General features: G+C 42.1%; 1 protein-coding gene across 1 annotated transcript in view; it reads left to right on the top strand.

The window, feature by feature from the left end:
- LOC309704701 (beta-1,4 N-acetylgalactosaminyltransferase 2-like) overlaps nt 1-17,059 on the top strand; it is a 29,388-nt gene extending 12,329 nt beyond the window's left edge. The window contains exons 7-12 of the mRNA XM_082530084.1: nt 2,981-3,094; nt 3,384-3,470; nt 4,712-4,893; nt 5,214-5,357; nt 16,449-16,677; nt 16,765-17,059. Of these exons, the coding sequence (XP_082386210.1) occupies nt 2,981-3,094; nt 3,384-3,470; nt 4,712-4,893; nt 5,214-5,357; nt 16,449-16,677; nt 16,765-16,958 (950 nt within the window). The 3' untranslated portion in view covers nt 16,959-17,059. The remainder of the gene's footprint in view (nt 1-2,980; nt 3,095-3,383; nt 3,471-4,711; nt 4,894-5,213; nt 5,358-16,448; nt 16,678-16,764) is intronic.
- Nucleotides 17,060-17,603: the final 544 nt, after the last annotated feature.

The following is a 17,603-nucleotide window of genomic DNA, read 5'->3' as shown; positions in this document are numbered from 1 at the left end:
TTGTCTTTGCACTAGGATGATGTTGGCGTAAATGTGCAGTCATATTCGTTGTGTTCCCACTAGTGCTTTCAGGTTAACCTCGTTAAAATGACGTTAACGCCACAACACGGCAAATCTCCGTTAACGAGCTACCGCCGATCGCCCCGTGCATGGGGCTAGACGGCCAACACGTTAACGAGCTAAGTGCGCTAACACACTAGCTCCCACCCATGTAATTGAGCATTGCGTGGCACATCCAACATACTGTTTTACTTTAGTCCATGACGCGCTTACCTTCAGGGTCATACATCACATGAAAACCAAAATAATTCCAAACGCCAGATCTGAATGAGGGTGGGGGAAGTTCAATTTGCCATGTTGCAAGGAGAGCTTAACTTCTGTCTCGCTAGCTTGCCCTGCGCTCTTCCTTCTGACAATGCTGTCTGTGTGGAGCGCTCAGTGGATCTGCACTTGACAGTGCAGCCTAGGCGGAGTAGTCGAACGCAGATTCACTGAGCGCTCCACACAGACAGCATCGTCAGAAGGAAAATTGATAAAATAAATTACAAATGTTGTATCGTTCGATACATATGCGTACCGAACCGAAAGCACTGTATCGAACGGTTCAATATCGATACGAATATCGTTGCACCCCTAATATATATATGTATATATATATAATAAATATGTAGCCCAATACGTATAAAATCCAGAAAGCTGCACAACATGGGGCGGTTCATTTACAAACACATGTCTATCTTAAGTTTCACTGGTTTTTTGTTAGAAAAAAATCTAATTTTTGCATGCTTAATTTACACAAAATGTCAGAAATCTGCACCGTCATGAACAAAAATTTAAATGATTTAACCCTCTGAGGTCCAAAATATGACTGTTTATTTTTGACTCCTTTTGATTTTACATTTGTATTTCACATTTAAATTGTTACATTTTTTTCCCTGTCTTGCTTGGTATCATTCTTTACAGCTCAACCTCACATGTATTAATTTTGTTGTTTTTTTCATTGACATACTGTATTATCACAACTGATCTGAAATCACACAAAAAACACAAAATCCTTTTCACACATTTTGTAAACATTTTCAACTATTTATCTAAAAATACACCTGGAATTTTTTACAATTTTGAACAACCATTTAAAAATATTACTCTAACTAAAAAGAGAGAACAATCGAGTGTCAAAATAAGATGCCCCACAAATTATTATGTGTTTGTCGGACACAAGACAGAGGAGAACCCCACAGGGATAAACCCTGCAGGCCTGACAACAGGAGTTGTGTCACTCCTCTGGTTTTCTACCTGGTCACAGTGCTTACATTGCAATCTGCCTTTATGACAGTCATTAGTACCCTCACTGACACACAAATTAAAACAACGACTACACAACACACTAACTACACACTCAAAGCTAAACGTCACAAATCTCCCACATCTAAAAACTCGATATCAATATCTCTCTCTCTCTGTCACTCGCTCTGTCTCGCTGCTGTCATTTCCAAAACTTTCCCTTCTTCCTATCTGTCCTTAGAAAATGCTTTAAAAGAAAACAAAACAAAAATACAAAACAAAACATGACAATAGTATTTAGAAAAAAGCATGGCTTATATTATATTTTTTCTATCATAACTCTGAATTTACTGGCCTGTAATTAAAATTTAAAAAACGGTGTATACTTTGAAGTCCGAACTTTCAACACGGGCTGAAAGACTCAGCGTGGCTGCAGCTTGTTGCTATGTCAGCTTAAATCAGACATGTGATTTGGAGGTGCGGCGTGCCTGTGGACCACAGAGGGTTAATAACACTCACCTTCATTGTGTAACAACCAACCACCTGTGTGAAATCTGAAATTCCCATGGTGTTCTTCGAAATGTGCTATGGGCTGAACCTCTTGTTAATGGTGGAGGGGGGTAACACTATGCAGTATATTCATTTGTAGAATTTATATTCACTGCTAACTGTAACTGTGCTCAAAGTGTTAATGCTATCTTATTTTAAAGCACAACACTGTCGTATGCAAAAGTAGGGTGGTACTTGGGGTGGCAAGAGATCATATTAGGGTGGCACATGCCAACCTTCTAGATCTGCCCCTGACAGTCAGCTCCCACTGACCGTGACTTGAGAACTTAATGATTTTAACAATCATCAGATGTTTCTTGTGTTATGAAACAAGCAATAACCTTGGTAATGCGACACCTTTTTATAGGCCATCACTTGGTACTGAGGATTGGCAGGGTTGCTTTCTAATTACTGATAGATTTCAGCTGGTGTCATTACTTTCCATGCCTTCTTGCACCTCCCTTTCTTCTTGTGTTTAATACTGTTTCCCTGTATTAAACTCATTATTACACATCTTGATTTACCTTCCTGTTGTATTTGGGTCGAACCTGACCCATTTACAAATTAAAACACTCATTTGATTACCTCAAGGCCTTATGACATCCTCCACACTATGCATTTGAACATATAAAAGTAATGAGTACCTCTTTCATTTCAGTGTTATGTTAATTTAAGAGCTGTTAAAACAGACCAGTCAATTGTTACCGGGAACACTAAAGTAAGGGGGGTGGGGATGCACACAACAGGAGGGTTTATGGACAGTTCTAGTTTCTTTGCATATATCGATTGGATATGTTACATCTGGTACATTAGCATTATTTTTCATAATTATGTTGTATGAGAAAGCAACATACAACACTAGCAATTTGTTTATTTTTCTCAGTGTTGTTGTGAACTCACTGACTGCTTTTCAACTTTTTTTTTCTTGAAAATGTGTCCCGCCTTTAGTTGTTATTTAAAAAATATAAGAAAGTGTGATTTCAGCTAGGCAAAAAGGCAGAATAAACAGACCTTGTTTGAATTCATTTTTATATAATCTATATAGCTTGTAGGGTGTACACTTTGTCATATTTATTGACTTTAAAACTTGAACTATTAATCAAGTCATTTTAATGCTGTTGTGAAATTTTGTGGTTTGAATTAACAGGATCTGGTAAGAACAAACTGATTATCGAGTCTCGCAGCCTGGTGACCCTCAACAACTTGCTAGCCAAAGTGTCCTATACCAGCACTGACTACCACATAAACACTGGAGACCTTGGTATGTGTTTAAACAATGTTAAATGAGCTAGAAATTTGAAATTCTATATGAAAATAAAGTTTTGCATGAAATTTGATTGTTTCTGAATTCCGTATGTCATGTCCAAGCAAAATAAGTGAAAGCAAAAGTGAAATTAGACAAAGTGTTTTCCAGTTATGCAGTTTGTGTGCTGTTCTAAGGTTTATTGGAAAATCAGTGACTATGTTTTGTTATGTTTTTGTTTTTTCTCTTTATACAAGAGTGTCCTTTGCACTATATTTAATCTGAGCTTTTTGTTTTCTGATTTTAGCCACTTTCCAGTTTGAAATGCATGAAGCTGTGTTTCCAATTGCCATCAAACAGCCTCGTGTACCAGTCCTGTATGACATGGGAACAGGTAGTTTGTTCTTCCTAGGAATTAAAAATCTCTGTGATGGTACCATGTATTGATTCCTGAAATTATGGCCAACTTAGACTGCCTTCCTCCAATGAATGAAATGTTTCTAACTTAATTCTGTTTTCAAGGTTCTTCACTAGAGGTGTACAGTCCTTTCAAAAAGTAGTTGCACCCTTCCTGATTTCTTATTGAATATTGTTTTGCATATTTCTCACACTTAAATGTTGCAGATCATCAGATAAAGGTTAACATTATTTACAAATAATCTGGGTAAATACAAAAGGCAATTTTTAAATGTTGAATTCTTTCATTATTGAAAAAAGTGATCCAATCCCTTTTGGTGTTATTGGTGCTACTTAGTTGAGGAGCGTGGCTGAAGAGTTTAAAATATTACTCTTTTTGGGTCACAAAATAAAATTAACAAATTTTCAGGCGAGAATGTAGCTGTGTCAAGTTCAAATATCTGCTCGATTTATCAAGACATCGCATATTTGCAAAAAGTGCTCCGATGTTTTCAGAGACGTCTGTTACCGACCAGCTCGATAGCTGACTGGGTGGTCAAGGCTAACTTGAGCCGGCGAGTACAGTGAACTCCCGACACATCATTTTCAGACCCTCGCGCAGTCTTTCACTACTCAGGTTAAACATGATATATAAGTCACTTGTTGATTAAAAATGTTATTGTTTGGTGTTTTTCAGTGTTTTATTTGTTCCTCAGTAAATCAGTTTAGCTGAGATTAAAGTTTTTTCACACAGCTCAATAAACGTCAAACAGAAAACTGATTAAACAGAAGTGTGAGATGGTTGAGAATTTACTCCAATATTCTGTTATATTTTAGATAGCAAGGAGCAGATGGCTGAGTTTATTAAACTCCACCGACACAGTGACACAAATCTGAAGACTAGACCGTCCCATTTCACAGAATCGCACTTCTGGCCTTCTCGGACCTGGCCCACATAGACTGCAAAGGCGGGGTCCTCCAAAGGATGCAGCCACTGCATTGGGACATAGCCCATAGCCCAGGTCTACCCCCCCTTAAGAAGTGAAATCAGTATTTAAAAACTCAATTTTATATCTGAAACATTTCATTGTAGTGAATGGGGACAAATACTTTTCCATGGCACAATAGGTGAGAGAAGGATGCACATAGAGAAAAGTGTCCTACGATAACTCATTCTATGCTGTAGCAGATCACCCTACTTTTTCTTGAAATAAGTCTTTGTTTGCTTCTGTCTCTCAGATATCAGCTCTCAAGTCACCATCACAACAAAAACTTTCCAGCGCTATAGACACTTAAGAGTGTTGCTTGACAGCATCCGGCAATTTTATAGCAACGTAAAAATTATTATTGCCGATGACAGCTTTGAAACGGAGCACATTACTGGAGAAAACATTCAACATTACATTATGCCTCCAGCACAGGTATATACCTACATTCTTATGGACTAAACTGACTATACAAAATTTAGAACATATGTCACTTTACTTTAATTCTTGAAATTTTCTATAAAATCTGATAGGAAAATAATTCAGATTTCAGATGCATTTAAAATTTTATTAGCTAAACTTCTGTTACTTAGTTGTATCAAGCATGTTAAATTGCTGCTAATCTAACTAACTATATAAAGAATAAATGGACTGCAGTCACATGTGGTCACCACCACAATTTAAGGATAAATCTGAAATCAGAATTAGAACTCTTATCATTTGCATTAAGATGTGAAAGATGTTTCCTTTCTCAGGGCTGGTTTGCAGGCAGAAATCTGGCTGTTTCCCAGGTAACCACCAAGTACTTCCTGTGGGTGGATGATGACTTTATGTTTTCAGAGAAGACGAAGATAGAGAACCTTGTAGAGGTGATGGAAGCGATGCCAGAACTTGACGTGGTGAGAATGAAATGGCTCCTGTTTGGGTTAATTTACTTCTATTTGCTTTATGGGATACAGGTTGCAACCAAACATCAAATATACATAGCTATTTCTGTAATTAGGTAAAAAAAACTTTAACTTTAACTTTGTAACTTAGTTTCTTTTTACCCTTTTAATACACTGATTGGCGTTCTTATAGACTTTACTCTTTCCTTGACGATGATTTATCTGATCTAGTTACAACATTACCAAATTAATTTAGTTTTTTCCAAAAATTTTGATGCATTTTTTTTCATTTAATTAAATCAGTTTTAATAATAGTTAACAGCTGTCATGTTACGGCTGTGTGCAGGCAGGGATTGGACCTAAACGTAAACTCACTGACACATAGAATAAACTCAAAGCCAACTAAACTGGGAAACTAATAGAACTAATGCACACGAGGAGACACTGGGGAGCACACAGTACGAGGGACAATGTGACATGTAACTGAGAGAGACTCGGACATAAATACCCAGAAGGTAATGAGGAAAGTGGAAGCACATGGGGAACACAGCTGAGGATAATTACATGTGACAGGACAGGAAAGACATGAAAACTGACAATGCTGACACCAGACACAAACCTGATTCGGGCGATCGTGGCTCAAGAGTTGGGAGTTCACCTTGTAATCGGAAGGTTGCCAGTTCGAGCCCCGGCTGGGACAGTCTCGGTCGTTGTGTCCTTGGGCAAGACACTTCACCTACCGCCTACTGGTGTTGGCCAGAAGGGCCAATGGCAGCTGTGGCTACAACTGTAGCTTGCCTCCACCAGTGTGTGAATGGGTGGATGACTGGGTGTGTAAAGCGCTTTAGGGGAGGCAAAGTGGGGGACTAGTAAAGGCGCTATACAAATACAGGCTGTCATATACTGGGTTGCCTGTGTCGAACGGGTGGGCGTTGCGGCTTTACGCCACTAGGACATGCTTTGCGGCAGGGCTGTCTATGTCCAGATCTTCTCTTAGCTGCCACACCCGTTGTTGTGCTGTTATAACCCATGCTGGATACACATTCAATAAAGCAGCATCACAAGAAAGCTACCGAGTGGTCATTCTACATGGTGTCAGAAGTGGCCCGGACCATCGCCGGAATAACGCCATAAGGGAGAAAACAGAAGTTTAATCCCCCGACAAGCTTCCCCTTCGATAAGCCGACGGAATGGCTCGACTGGAAACAGCGTTTCGAGCGCTACAGGATCGCAACGAAACTCCACAAAGACGAAGGACAAGTACAGGTGAGCTACCTAATCTATGCAATTGGGAAATGAAGCAGAGAACATTTACAAGTCACTCACCTTCGCCGCCGATGAAAGTCGTGACAACTTCGCCATCGTAATGAGGAAGTTCGACGAGTATTTTTCCCCGCAGCAGAACATTATACATGAGAGAGCATGTTTTCACCAGCGTGTCCAGCGGCCAGGCGAAACGGTGGAGAGTTTTATCCGAGCCCTGTATGACCTCTCAGAGCACTGTGAGTTTGGTGCATGTAAAGAGGAAAATATCCGCGATCGTATTGTGGTCGGGATACGAGACAAGGACCTCTCCCGCAGGCTACAACTGATGAAGGACCTCATGTTGGCACAAACGACCCAGATCGTCAGACAGTCAGAGGAGGTCGCAGCGCAGGTCAGCTTGCAGGGAGATGCTGGAGGCTCAGTACAGGATGTACGGGATAAACGGAAAAGCATGGACTGGAAATCACAACAACAGCGAGGCAGGCTACCCGAGGAAAAAAAATGGGCGGGGCGTGACAAGAAATGCATTAAATGTGGGAAGACACAGCATGCCAGGGATGAAAGGTGCCCGGCAGCAAAATCTGTTTGCCATGGCTCCCGAAAAATTGGACACTGGGCCAGGGTGTGTCGTAACAGCAGATCAGTTAATGAGGTTACAGAGACAGAGAAAAGCAAGCAGGCCTCATATTTTCTAGGCTCAGTGTGTAATGCAAAAGGAAATAGTGAAGCATGGACTGTGCAGTTACTGCTAGACTCTGCCCCAATAGAATTTAAGATTGACACAGGAGCAGATGTCACTATCATAAATGAAGATACATTCCACACACTTGCTCATAAGAGAACACTAGAGCCTTCTAATCTCCCTCTAGAGAGCTGCTATGTCTCGGTTACTTAAAGGCCACAATACGTTATAAAGGCAAAGACTACCTGTCCAAGGTGTATGTGGTTCGTGGACACAGAGTCAGCAACCTTCTCAACCGCTCCTTGTCAGTGCAGATGAACCTGGTGAGAAGAATTGATGAAGCAACGATCACACCCACCAGGAACCAACCACTTTACGGTGAACACGGAACACCAAAAACTGAACCAGTCAAAATTCAGTTAAGGGACGATGCTGTGCCATACGCAGTGCATACGGCACGCCGTGTGCCTTTCCCCATGCTGCAGAAAGTGAAGGAGGAACTACAAAGAATGGAGAACCATGGTGTCATTGAGAGGGTGACCCAACCTACCGAATGGTGTGCCCCAATGGTGCCTGTCTTGAAGAAGAACACAGCAAAGGCCAGGATCTGCGTCGATCTGACAAAACTGAATAAGTCTGTCAAAAGAGAGCGCTATATCTTGCCTACCCCTGAGGAAACCATGTCCAGGTTGAGTGGGGCAACGGTCTTCTCCTCGCTGGATGCAGCCAGTGGATTTTGGCAGATCCCTTTGCATCACGAGAGTTGCAAACATTCATCAGGCCATTTGGCAGGTATTGCTTTAAGAGGCTGCCCTTTGGGATAACAAGTGCACCAGAGATCTTTCAGCGAAAGATGTTGGAGACCTTAGAGGGACTCGAAGGAGTGGAGGTCTTTATGGATGACATCCTGGTCTATGGGGCCACCATGGAACAACACGACACCTGACTTGAGGAGGTCCTGCAGCCTATTGGGTTAGCCGGATTGAAGCTCAACCGAGAGAAATGCTCCTTCAGACAGAGCCAGCTTCGCTTCCTAGGGCACCTGATCGACTATTCTGGGGTCAGGCCAGACCCTGAGAAAGTGAGCGCCATTCTTCAGCTGCCGTCACCAGAAAATGTGCAAGAGCTTAAACGGATCCTAGGAATGGTTAATTACCTGGGCAGATATATTCCTGCTCTTGCCACAGTATGTCAGCCACTGTACGAGTTGCTTAAAAGCAAAAACAGTTGGACCTGGGGTCACCCACAGCAGGCAGCCTTCAAGAACATTAAGAGAGCGCTTACATCAGCACCTGTTCTTGCCTTCTATGACGTCAACAGACTCACAGCCGTATCTGCCGACGCCAGTAGCTACAGGCTTGGGGCTGTGCTGCTTCAGCTTCATGGCGCAGAGTGGAAACCTGTTGCGTACTACTCTAGACGCCTCACGGAGGCTGAAACACGCTATGCACAAATCGAAAAGGAGTGTTTGGCAAGTGTTTGGGCCTGTGAGAAGTTTGATAAGTATCTATGTGGCTTAGATCGCTTCAGGCTTGAGACCGACCATAGACCTTTGGTGCCCCTGGTCAACAGCCGGGACCTTGACAATGTTCCATTGAGGTGTCAACGCCTCCTGATGAGGCTCATGACAGGTACAAGCCGGAGGCCGTCTATGTCCCTGGCAAAACGCTTGTCATCGCCCATACGTTGTCACGGAGTCCACAGACTCGGGCTGAGGATGACACTAGCACTCACAGTGAAGTGGACTGCTACATAGCCACCGTGTTACAGGGCATTCCAGCGTCCCCAAGCCGAATGGAAAGCATTAAAGCAGCCACTGCAACGGACGTTGAACTACAGACTGTCATTACGTACATTCGCAGGGGTTGGCCTGCATACGGAGCTAGTGTGCCATTGAACATTAAAGCGTACATGTAAGTGAAAAACGAGCTATCAGAGGCTGACGGCCTGGTTATACGAGGCTGCAGAATTGTCATTCCAAAGTCACAGAGAACAGCCATTCTACACAAACTACATGAAGGACACTAAGGCCTCACCAAGTGCAGGGATAGGGCTAATTCATCTGTGTGGTGGCCGGGGCTCTCCACTGAGTTAAAGAATGCAGTGCTGCAGTGCCACACATGTCTGGCACAGAGGCCAACACAGACAAAGGAGCCGCTTATCTCCACACCTTTGCCGGATCGTCCATGGCAAAGGATAGCCCTGGATCTCTGTGAACACAACCGGAATAATTATCTTGTTGTGTCGGACTACTACTCACATTTTCTGGAAATACCGCACCTACCATCCACGACCAGTGGCCAAGTTGTTCAGAAACTGAAGTCGACCTTTGCTAGGTTTGGGATCCCTGACAAGGTGGTGAGTGACAATGGCCCTCAGTTCTCCAGCTCTGAGTTCCAGGCCTTCGCGAGAGAGATGGATTTTGCCCACATAACGTCTAGTCCCCACCACCCACGGGGAAATGGTCACGCGGAGAGGGCAGTACAGATTGCAAAGAAAATCCTTCGACACAACGACCCACTGATAGCACTAATGTGCTTTAGGTCTACTCCCTGTACCACTACAAGCTTCAGCCCAGCAGAACTTATTATGGGGAAGAAGACCAGGACAACCCTGCCTACCTTGGAGAAGAATCTTCAACCTAAATGGCCAAACAAAAGAGAGGTTAAACGAAGGGATGCTGGTCAGAAGGCCAAGCAGGCGTTCTACTTCGACTGCCGCCATGGTACTAAGCCCCTACCTCCACTCCATCCAGGGGATGCTGTCCTAACTACGCTGGACAGGGAGAAGGCTTGGGCAACACCGGCCATCATCTCCAAGGAGAGCGACACTCCGAGGTCCTATCTCGTTGCCACACCCCAAGGTGCAGTGCTGCGACGGAACCGCCGCCATCTCCGCCTCGAACCATCTCCACGGGCTATGCCACAACCCCTTCCAACACCCACTGTGGACGCTGAGGAGCTGCCATCTCAGTGCGCTGGTGCGTCCACTCCAGAAACCTCACCTTTGGCCCCTAGTCTTCCCCCAACACTTGCACCCACTCACGCCGACGTACCGGATCAGTTACACATGAGGTGCGGCCGGGTACGCAAGCCAGTCAACAGGCTGGATCTGTAGACACTGGGGTAATGGGAGAGAAAGAAGGACTGGGGAGTGGGAATGTTGTATTGTTGCTGTTTTGCACTTATGTTTTCAGCTGCAACCAATACTGCTGTTACCTGGTTGACTTAATTACCTTAAATGGCCTGTATTTATATAAATGGCCTGTATTTATAAAGGTTTACCATGTTTAATAAGTCCTGTTTTGTGGACACTGCCCTTCAGGCCGACAGTAAGCCATTTGTGCCCGGTCCTTAAGAGAACCGCCCAGAGGCTATTATAGTGTCACATGTTATCATTGTGTCGTTGCTGTTCTATTTGGGGTTTGTTATTGGAAATAACATGAAAAGGGGGGGAGATGTCATATACTGGGTTGCCTGTGTCGAGCGGGTGGGCGTTGCGGCTTTACGCCACTAGGACACGCTTTGCGGCAGGGCTGTCTATGTGCAGTTCTTCTCTTAGCTGCCACACCCGTTGTTGTGCTGTTATAACCCATGCTGGATACACGTTCAATAAAGCAGCATCACAAGAAAGCTACCGAGTGGTCATTCTACACAGGCCATTTACCATTCTAAATAATTAAGGTAATAACAATACAATGATCAAGAACCAGGGTGAAAATTTGCATATATTTGCATCACTTCTGTGGAATTACAGAAGTTAAAAGCTGAACATGTGCAATAGCACGTGCGCAGTTGAAGTTGAAAGCAGGTTAAAGCAAGTTTCACAGGATGTTGGGTCGAGCTGAGACAACCACAGGCTTCAGTGTGAGTGCTGCAGTGCTGTAGAATTCTGAAACCAGCCATTTCCTCAACCTTCTCACGCTATGAGGCTCACTGAGCTGTCAGCATGACTATATGTGCATATGTGTGTGTTTTCATGACTAGTAAAAGCGCTATACAAATACAGGCCATTTACCATTCTAAAAAATTAAGGTAATAACAGTACAATAATCAAGAACCAGGGTGAGTAAAAGATACTTCTATTAAATTTGCATATATTTGCATCACTTCTGTGGAATTACAGAAGTTAAAAGCTGAACATGTGCAATAGCACGTGCGCAGTTGAAGTTGAAAGCAGGTTAAAGCAAGTTTCACAGGATGTTGGGTCGAGCTGAGACAACCACAGGGTTCAGTGTGAGTGCCGCAGTGCTGTAGAATTCTGAAACCAGCCACTTCCTCAACCTTCTCATGCTATGAGGCTCACTGAGCTGTCAGCATGGCTATATGTGCATATGTCTGTGTTTTCATGAAGCCTTTAAACCACTAGTATTGTCTAACTGTAATTGTTTCACAGCAGACTGATCAGTGAGCGTGATTCTCTGTTTTAGAAGGCATTTGCATTTTCTTTCTTTTATTGGTGAGTTTTCTTCTCCTCTGGGTCTATTTACAGTTTAGTATAAAGAAGAAGTTAATAAAAAGAGACAGGATACTTGTGCAAAAAATAGAAAAGAACATACTGTATAACACCTGAACTGTGACCATGCTCCCCCTTGTGGTGGCTAGTGGGTAATACACCACACTACAATTACTACTACAGGTTTTCAGCCATCATTGTATGTATTAACAACCAACACACACATTTCACACACATAAAAACTTTTTTAATTGTAATATGGAGGTAAAAAGGTTTTACCATACACATTTATGGACAAATGTGTGGCTGCTCGTCTATAAGTTTGTTTCTGTTTATATCATTTCTGACCTGCATCATTTACAAAAGTCGCACAAACCAGGTTTTCTGCACTGTCACCTAACGCTCCCTGAAATACAATAACTTCATAAATGACTTCTCTGATTTTTTAGCTGGGATTATGCCCAATTGTGCTGTTAAGAGGGAATGTCATCGAGCAGAACAAATGTGATGGATGGTCCCAGCACGAAGCCTTGAGGAACTCCACATAGCAGCTCTGTGGATTCAGACTTAATCTGGTTTGCAGACACATTAAAACTCCTATCAGATATGTAGGAAGAAAACCACTCTAAAAGAGACTCTGCCGTGGTTTTTGTTACAGCCTCCAAGAGACTTTCCCAACGTGTGGTAATCCAACTGCTCTCAGAACTGTTCGGTCCAGTGACTGCTGTCAAACAAATCCTTTTTATGCTGACACAGAGAAACTACCAGCTGACATAAACACATCAGGTTTTTATTCTGGGTTAAAATTAGTATTAGTATTGATTAAAAAAAAGACTTAACTAATTAATTTCACAATTTTCTGTAATTGATCGCGATTAATTGCAATTACTTGATGAATAGCGTGGCTGCAATGACACTTTTTAAACTTTATATTTAAGCTTGTAACAAACATTTATGCAATATAATGAAGTAAATGGAGAATAAACACAAAGAATGTGTGCTTAAATTCAGAGAGAATTTGAACAGTTTTCTTTTAGCACAGGTTCTCTCCTGTGAAATACAACTTTTTTTAAAACCTACATACTAATGGCTAAGTATACACTTATATATAATATATATATTAGTGCTCTCAAACAATTACAATTTTCAATCGGATTCATCACAGGGTTACTGTGGATTAATTTTGATTAATCATGATTAAATATAATTCATTTTTAATCAATATTAATTGCATTTCATTTTGCATGAGCAAACAGACTCGAGAAAAAAGCGGAAAATATACGCACTTAACATGTTTATTGACATCTTGTACATTCATGTTAACAAAAAACTCTGTAAACATTTATCCTCTCTCGCTGTCACTCTTGCAGAGTCACTTCAAGTCCTTGAGACGAGGAACCAAAGCTATGTAAAGTGCATGTTCTCAACGACATTAACAGGTGTGCAGTTTGTTGCAATCCACTTGGCAAATGTGTCAGTCAATATGTTCGAGGCAGACTTACTGAACCCCCGATGCTTCGTGAGTGGTTTGTCGCAAGTTGGGTGACGCGTTAGCCAAAGTCCTAGCAGCATCCCCGGCTAATATATGCTTCGCATCAATGTGATATTTTAAGCTGCAAGTGCTTTGGTGAAAAGAAAATTCCTTCTTGCACAATGTGATTGATTCAGCTGCCCAGCCTCGCTTCTGTTAGTGCGCCCTAAGGCAGCTGTGGCTACAATGTAGCTGCCATCACCAGTGTGTGAATGGGTGGATGACTGAATGTAGTGTAAAACACTTTGGGGTCCATAGGGACTAAGTAAAGTGCTGTACAAATACAGGCCATTTACAATTTAATTGGCCTTGGTTATGGCAGGTTAAGACTCTACAGAACGTTGTAGAACCACATATCAAAGGATTTAAGTGAATCTTTGTATATATTTGAATATGTGTGAATAATTCTGACCATCTGTCAATTTGAGAAAAAATAATTAAAGTCAAACCAATTCTTTTGTTAAGTAATTATAATTTTAAGCTGTACAGTCATTCCACCCAGTTAAAACATCAGTCTACAGAAATAATTAAAGGCTCAAAATTATTTTGGCATTCATGCCCAGGGTGGGCATTAATATCTACAAAAACGTGTGCAGTGAAGTTCATCCTCTTCAAATACTTCTGTTATTGCTGTTATTGTTAATAATCTAGTTCCTTTATACTGCTGTCTTCTGTCAGGGCTGGCTCATTATATCTGTACTGTTCACTATTATTTCTATTGTGCTGTAAGCCTTTGGATCTCCGCCTTCCTTCTCTTCTACTTCTTAAGTAGCTTCCTTCTAATGATATCATAGCACTAGAAGTACTTTCCGACCAGTGTGGATGTTGGTCTGCTTATCTATAGTTCCCACATGTGTTGCACGTTTGGTCTATTTTTTTAAGATAAAATTCTGGGTATTTTCTGTACTATCAAAGTAAAGCCAAGCAGAGATGTGATATTCTGGTGATGGCACTGACCTTTGTGTATTCTGCAAAGTATTGTGCTCATATGTTTCCCGGAGGTTTGGCTCTTAGGCCGAGTTTAAAGTGCATGTTTTTGTGCATTAATGTCTCTTCAAACCACCAGATGGCAGAGGTGAGTAAACATTAACAGACGAGGATGGATTACTGCTGTTCAAGCTGAAGGAAGTCTCATCACTAAGCACGCCAGAAGCAAAACCTCAATTTATATTTATATTTTTAACATGTACCATGATCTTATTCGAAGACACCATCATGCACAAAGACATAATGTCATTTAATTTTACACATTCAGTCAAAGTTTCACATGTAAATTTGTTCATTAAGAAAGCTGGTGTACTGCACTGCTGTTGTGAATAATCTTAAAAGGAATTAGTTAAAAATTTACACCAGAAGGAGACATTAGCTTTGCAGCAAGATGCCTTTGTGAGGCGTCAAGCTGTTTTCAGTATTTTATTTGTTTCATCATTCTTTATAATATGGTGAATTAAAGGCATCTATCAAGACCCATTGAGACTTAAATCTGAGCCAAACATTAAGGCTGTTGTTATGTTGTTAAAAACACACACAGACACACACACAACCATTAGGTTTTTATTCTTGGTTAAAATTTGTCATTAACTTGACTTAGCTGAGGTTTGTTTTTGCTCCCCAGATGTCTTGACTGACCCTTACTTCCTTGTGTGTATTTAAAGTCTCTCTTCAGTCTTTATCATTCCACTTATGGGCTCTATATTTCTTGGTCTGTTTATTAACCCCTTTTAATGGTGCATTTTGAGTTGCTTTGCCTGCTTTTGAGCCTTTGCATTTAGGTCCGTTTGTCCTGCACACCATGGTAGTTATGATAGCATAACGTATCATATAACTCATAGCTCTTGTCAAACAATGTCGAACAGGTTAGATTTGGTTTGGCTTAAAATTCCTAGAGAACCACAAGATTTTGCATATATTTATTGAGATAATATATATGTAATAATAATTATTATATTTTCATTCACTTGCTGATAACTGTAAACATGAAAAACTATATTTATTAATGGTCCGAGAAAGAGAACAGGCTGTGTATTATGAAAATACCATGTTCTTTTTTCAAGATTGTATTAGACTTGGGAATAATTACTTTTCAGGGTTAAAATATGAATATAATATATAATACATGTAAATAACAGTTGCATTTAGATTTTTTTGATTGTGTCTGAAACGTTTACAATTCAAACACCTTTGTGACTACTGCATAAAAAGTGTCTTGTTCTGTTTTGTCACTTAAACATGTCCAATGTGTAGATAGCGCTTGATGTTCCTAAGCCACTGCATATAACTACGACTCATAATAATAACATATAAAAGCAAATTACAAATATCAAATGTGATTTTCATTCATATATTCAGATTTTCATTTAATGCATAAACGTTTTAGATAATAATTAATGGTGGAGTGCCCACTCCGGGTCGGGGATGAGTTCCTGCCCCAAGTGGAGGAGTTCAAGTATCTCGGGGTCTTGTTCGCGAGTGATGGGAGAAGGGAGCCGGAGATCGACAGACGGATTGGGGCTGCAGCTGCAGTAATGCAGACGCTGCACCGGTCCGTCGTGGTGAAGAGGGAGCTGAGTGTAAAAGCGAAGCTCTCAATTTACCGGTCGATCTACGTCCCTACCCTCACCTATGGCCACGAGCTGTGGGTAGTGACCGAAAGAACGAGATCGCGGATACAAGCGGCAGAAATGAGCTTCCTCCGAAGGATGGCTGGCCTCTCCCTTAGAGATAGGGTGAGAAGTTCGGCCATCTGGTAGGGGCTCGGAGTAGAGCAGCTGCTGCTCCACATCGAAAGGAGCCAGCTGAGGTGGTTCGGGCATCTGACAAGGATGCCCCCTGGGCGCCTCCTGGGTGAGGTGTTCCAGGCATGTCCCACCGGGAGGAGGCCCCGGGGCAGACCCAGGACACGCTGGAGAGATTATATCTCTCGGCTGGCCTGGGAATGCCTTGGTGTTCCCCCGGATAAGTTGGAGGAGGTGGCTGGGGAGAGGGAGGTCTGGGCCTCTTTGCTTAGGCTGCTGCCCCCGCGGCCCGGCCTCAGATAAAGCGGATGAGGATGGATGGATGGATAATAATTAATGATGACAGCAACCTAGTGGTTGTCATGAAAAATAATATCTACATCAGAGTATTTATTAGTAAAGATTTGATTTGTAATGTTCTCTGTTCTTGTTAGGTTGGTGGGTCGGTGAAAGGGAATCAGTTTTACTTTGCTCTCATCTATGAGGAAGGAGATGAAATTGAAGGTGGCTGCCTTTACAGGAAATCTGGAGGGAAATTTCAAACACTTCCTGGTTACCCACAATGTTCTATGACCAATGGAGTTGTCAACTTCTTCCTGGCACGCACAGATGCCGTGCAGAGGGTGGGCTTTGATCCTAAGCTCCAGCGGACAGCACATTCAGGTAAGTCCAGACCTCATCAAAGTTTGAGTTCTAAGTGGCAATTAAAGTTTTTTACCTTATGGGGAAAATGTCTCTTTCTTTCTCCAGAGTTCTTTATGGATGGTCTGGGCACTTTGCTAGTTGCCACATGTGGTGATGTTTCCATTGACCATCAACTCACAACATCAGAAAACAAGAGTCCTTTGTATAACAAATTTAGATACCCTGGACAAGGTGATGTTGAGTTCAAACTGAAGCTTCACTTTTACAAAAATCATCTAAAATGCATTAAATATGGATAGAGTACCAAAAAAATGAGAGTCACTGGTTTTAGAACATTTTGTTTCTTTTTGTTTTGGATGTTATTGCCACAGTGAAAGAAAATAAAAACAATGATACTCTGGTCTTCCTTTCACCATGTATGACAATTTGTTATGTCCATCGGGGCTGAAACTCGTGGCAGCAAGTGGCCTGGGCCTATGTATATTTATATATAAAACATAGGTGTACACCTTGTGACATCAATTTGATTGATGTCCCCAGCCTTGACCTTTTGACCTTACCGGAAGTACTCCGGAAGTGTCTAATCGAATCCAGATGTGTGTAATATGATCCATAAGCGCGACGAATTGCATCCGGTGAGGGGAGGGGGTTACTCCGGCAGTGTCTAATCGATTCCATATGTGTGACTAATCGCATCCGGTGGGAAAAAAGGAGGGGGTTTGTGGAGGGAGGAATATAAAAACAGAGGGGCCGGCGCACACTTTTCTATGTGCAGACAAGATGGAGCCTTTCACTCTGCACCCCTGCGTTCCTCTGTTCTTGGACGGGGAAGAGATCTGCTCTCCCGACGCCGTAAGCATGGGAGGCAGCAGCAGCGACTGGTCCTCATTAGTGATCAGCAACACCCCCGTCACTGTCTACAGTAACAGATGCGATGCGGCTGA

This window comes from Aulonocara stuartgranti (genome assembly GCF_965226115.1).
Source record: "Aulonocara stuartgranti genome assembly, chromosome: 4".
Taxonomy (NCBI): domain Eukaryota; kingdom Metazoa; phylum Chordata; class Actinopteri; order Cichliformes; family Cichlidae; genus Aulonocara; species Aulonocara stuartgranti.
This window is presented reverse-complemented; position numbering and strand designations above follow the sequence as displayed.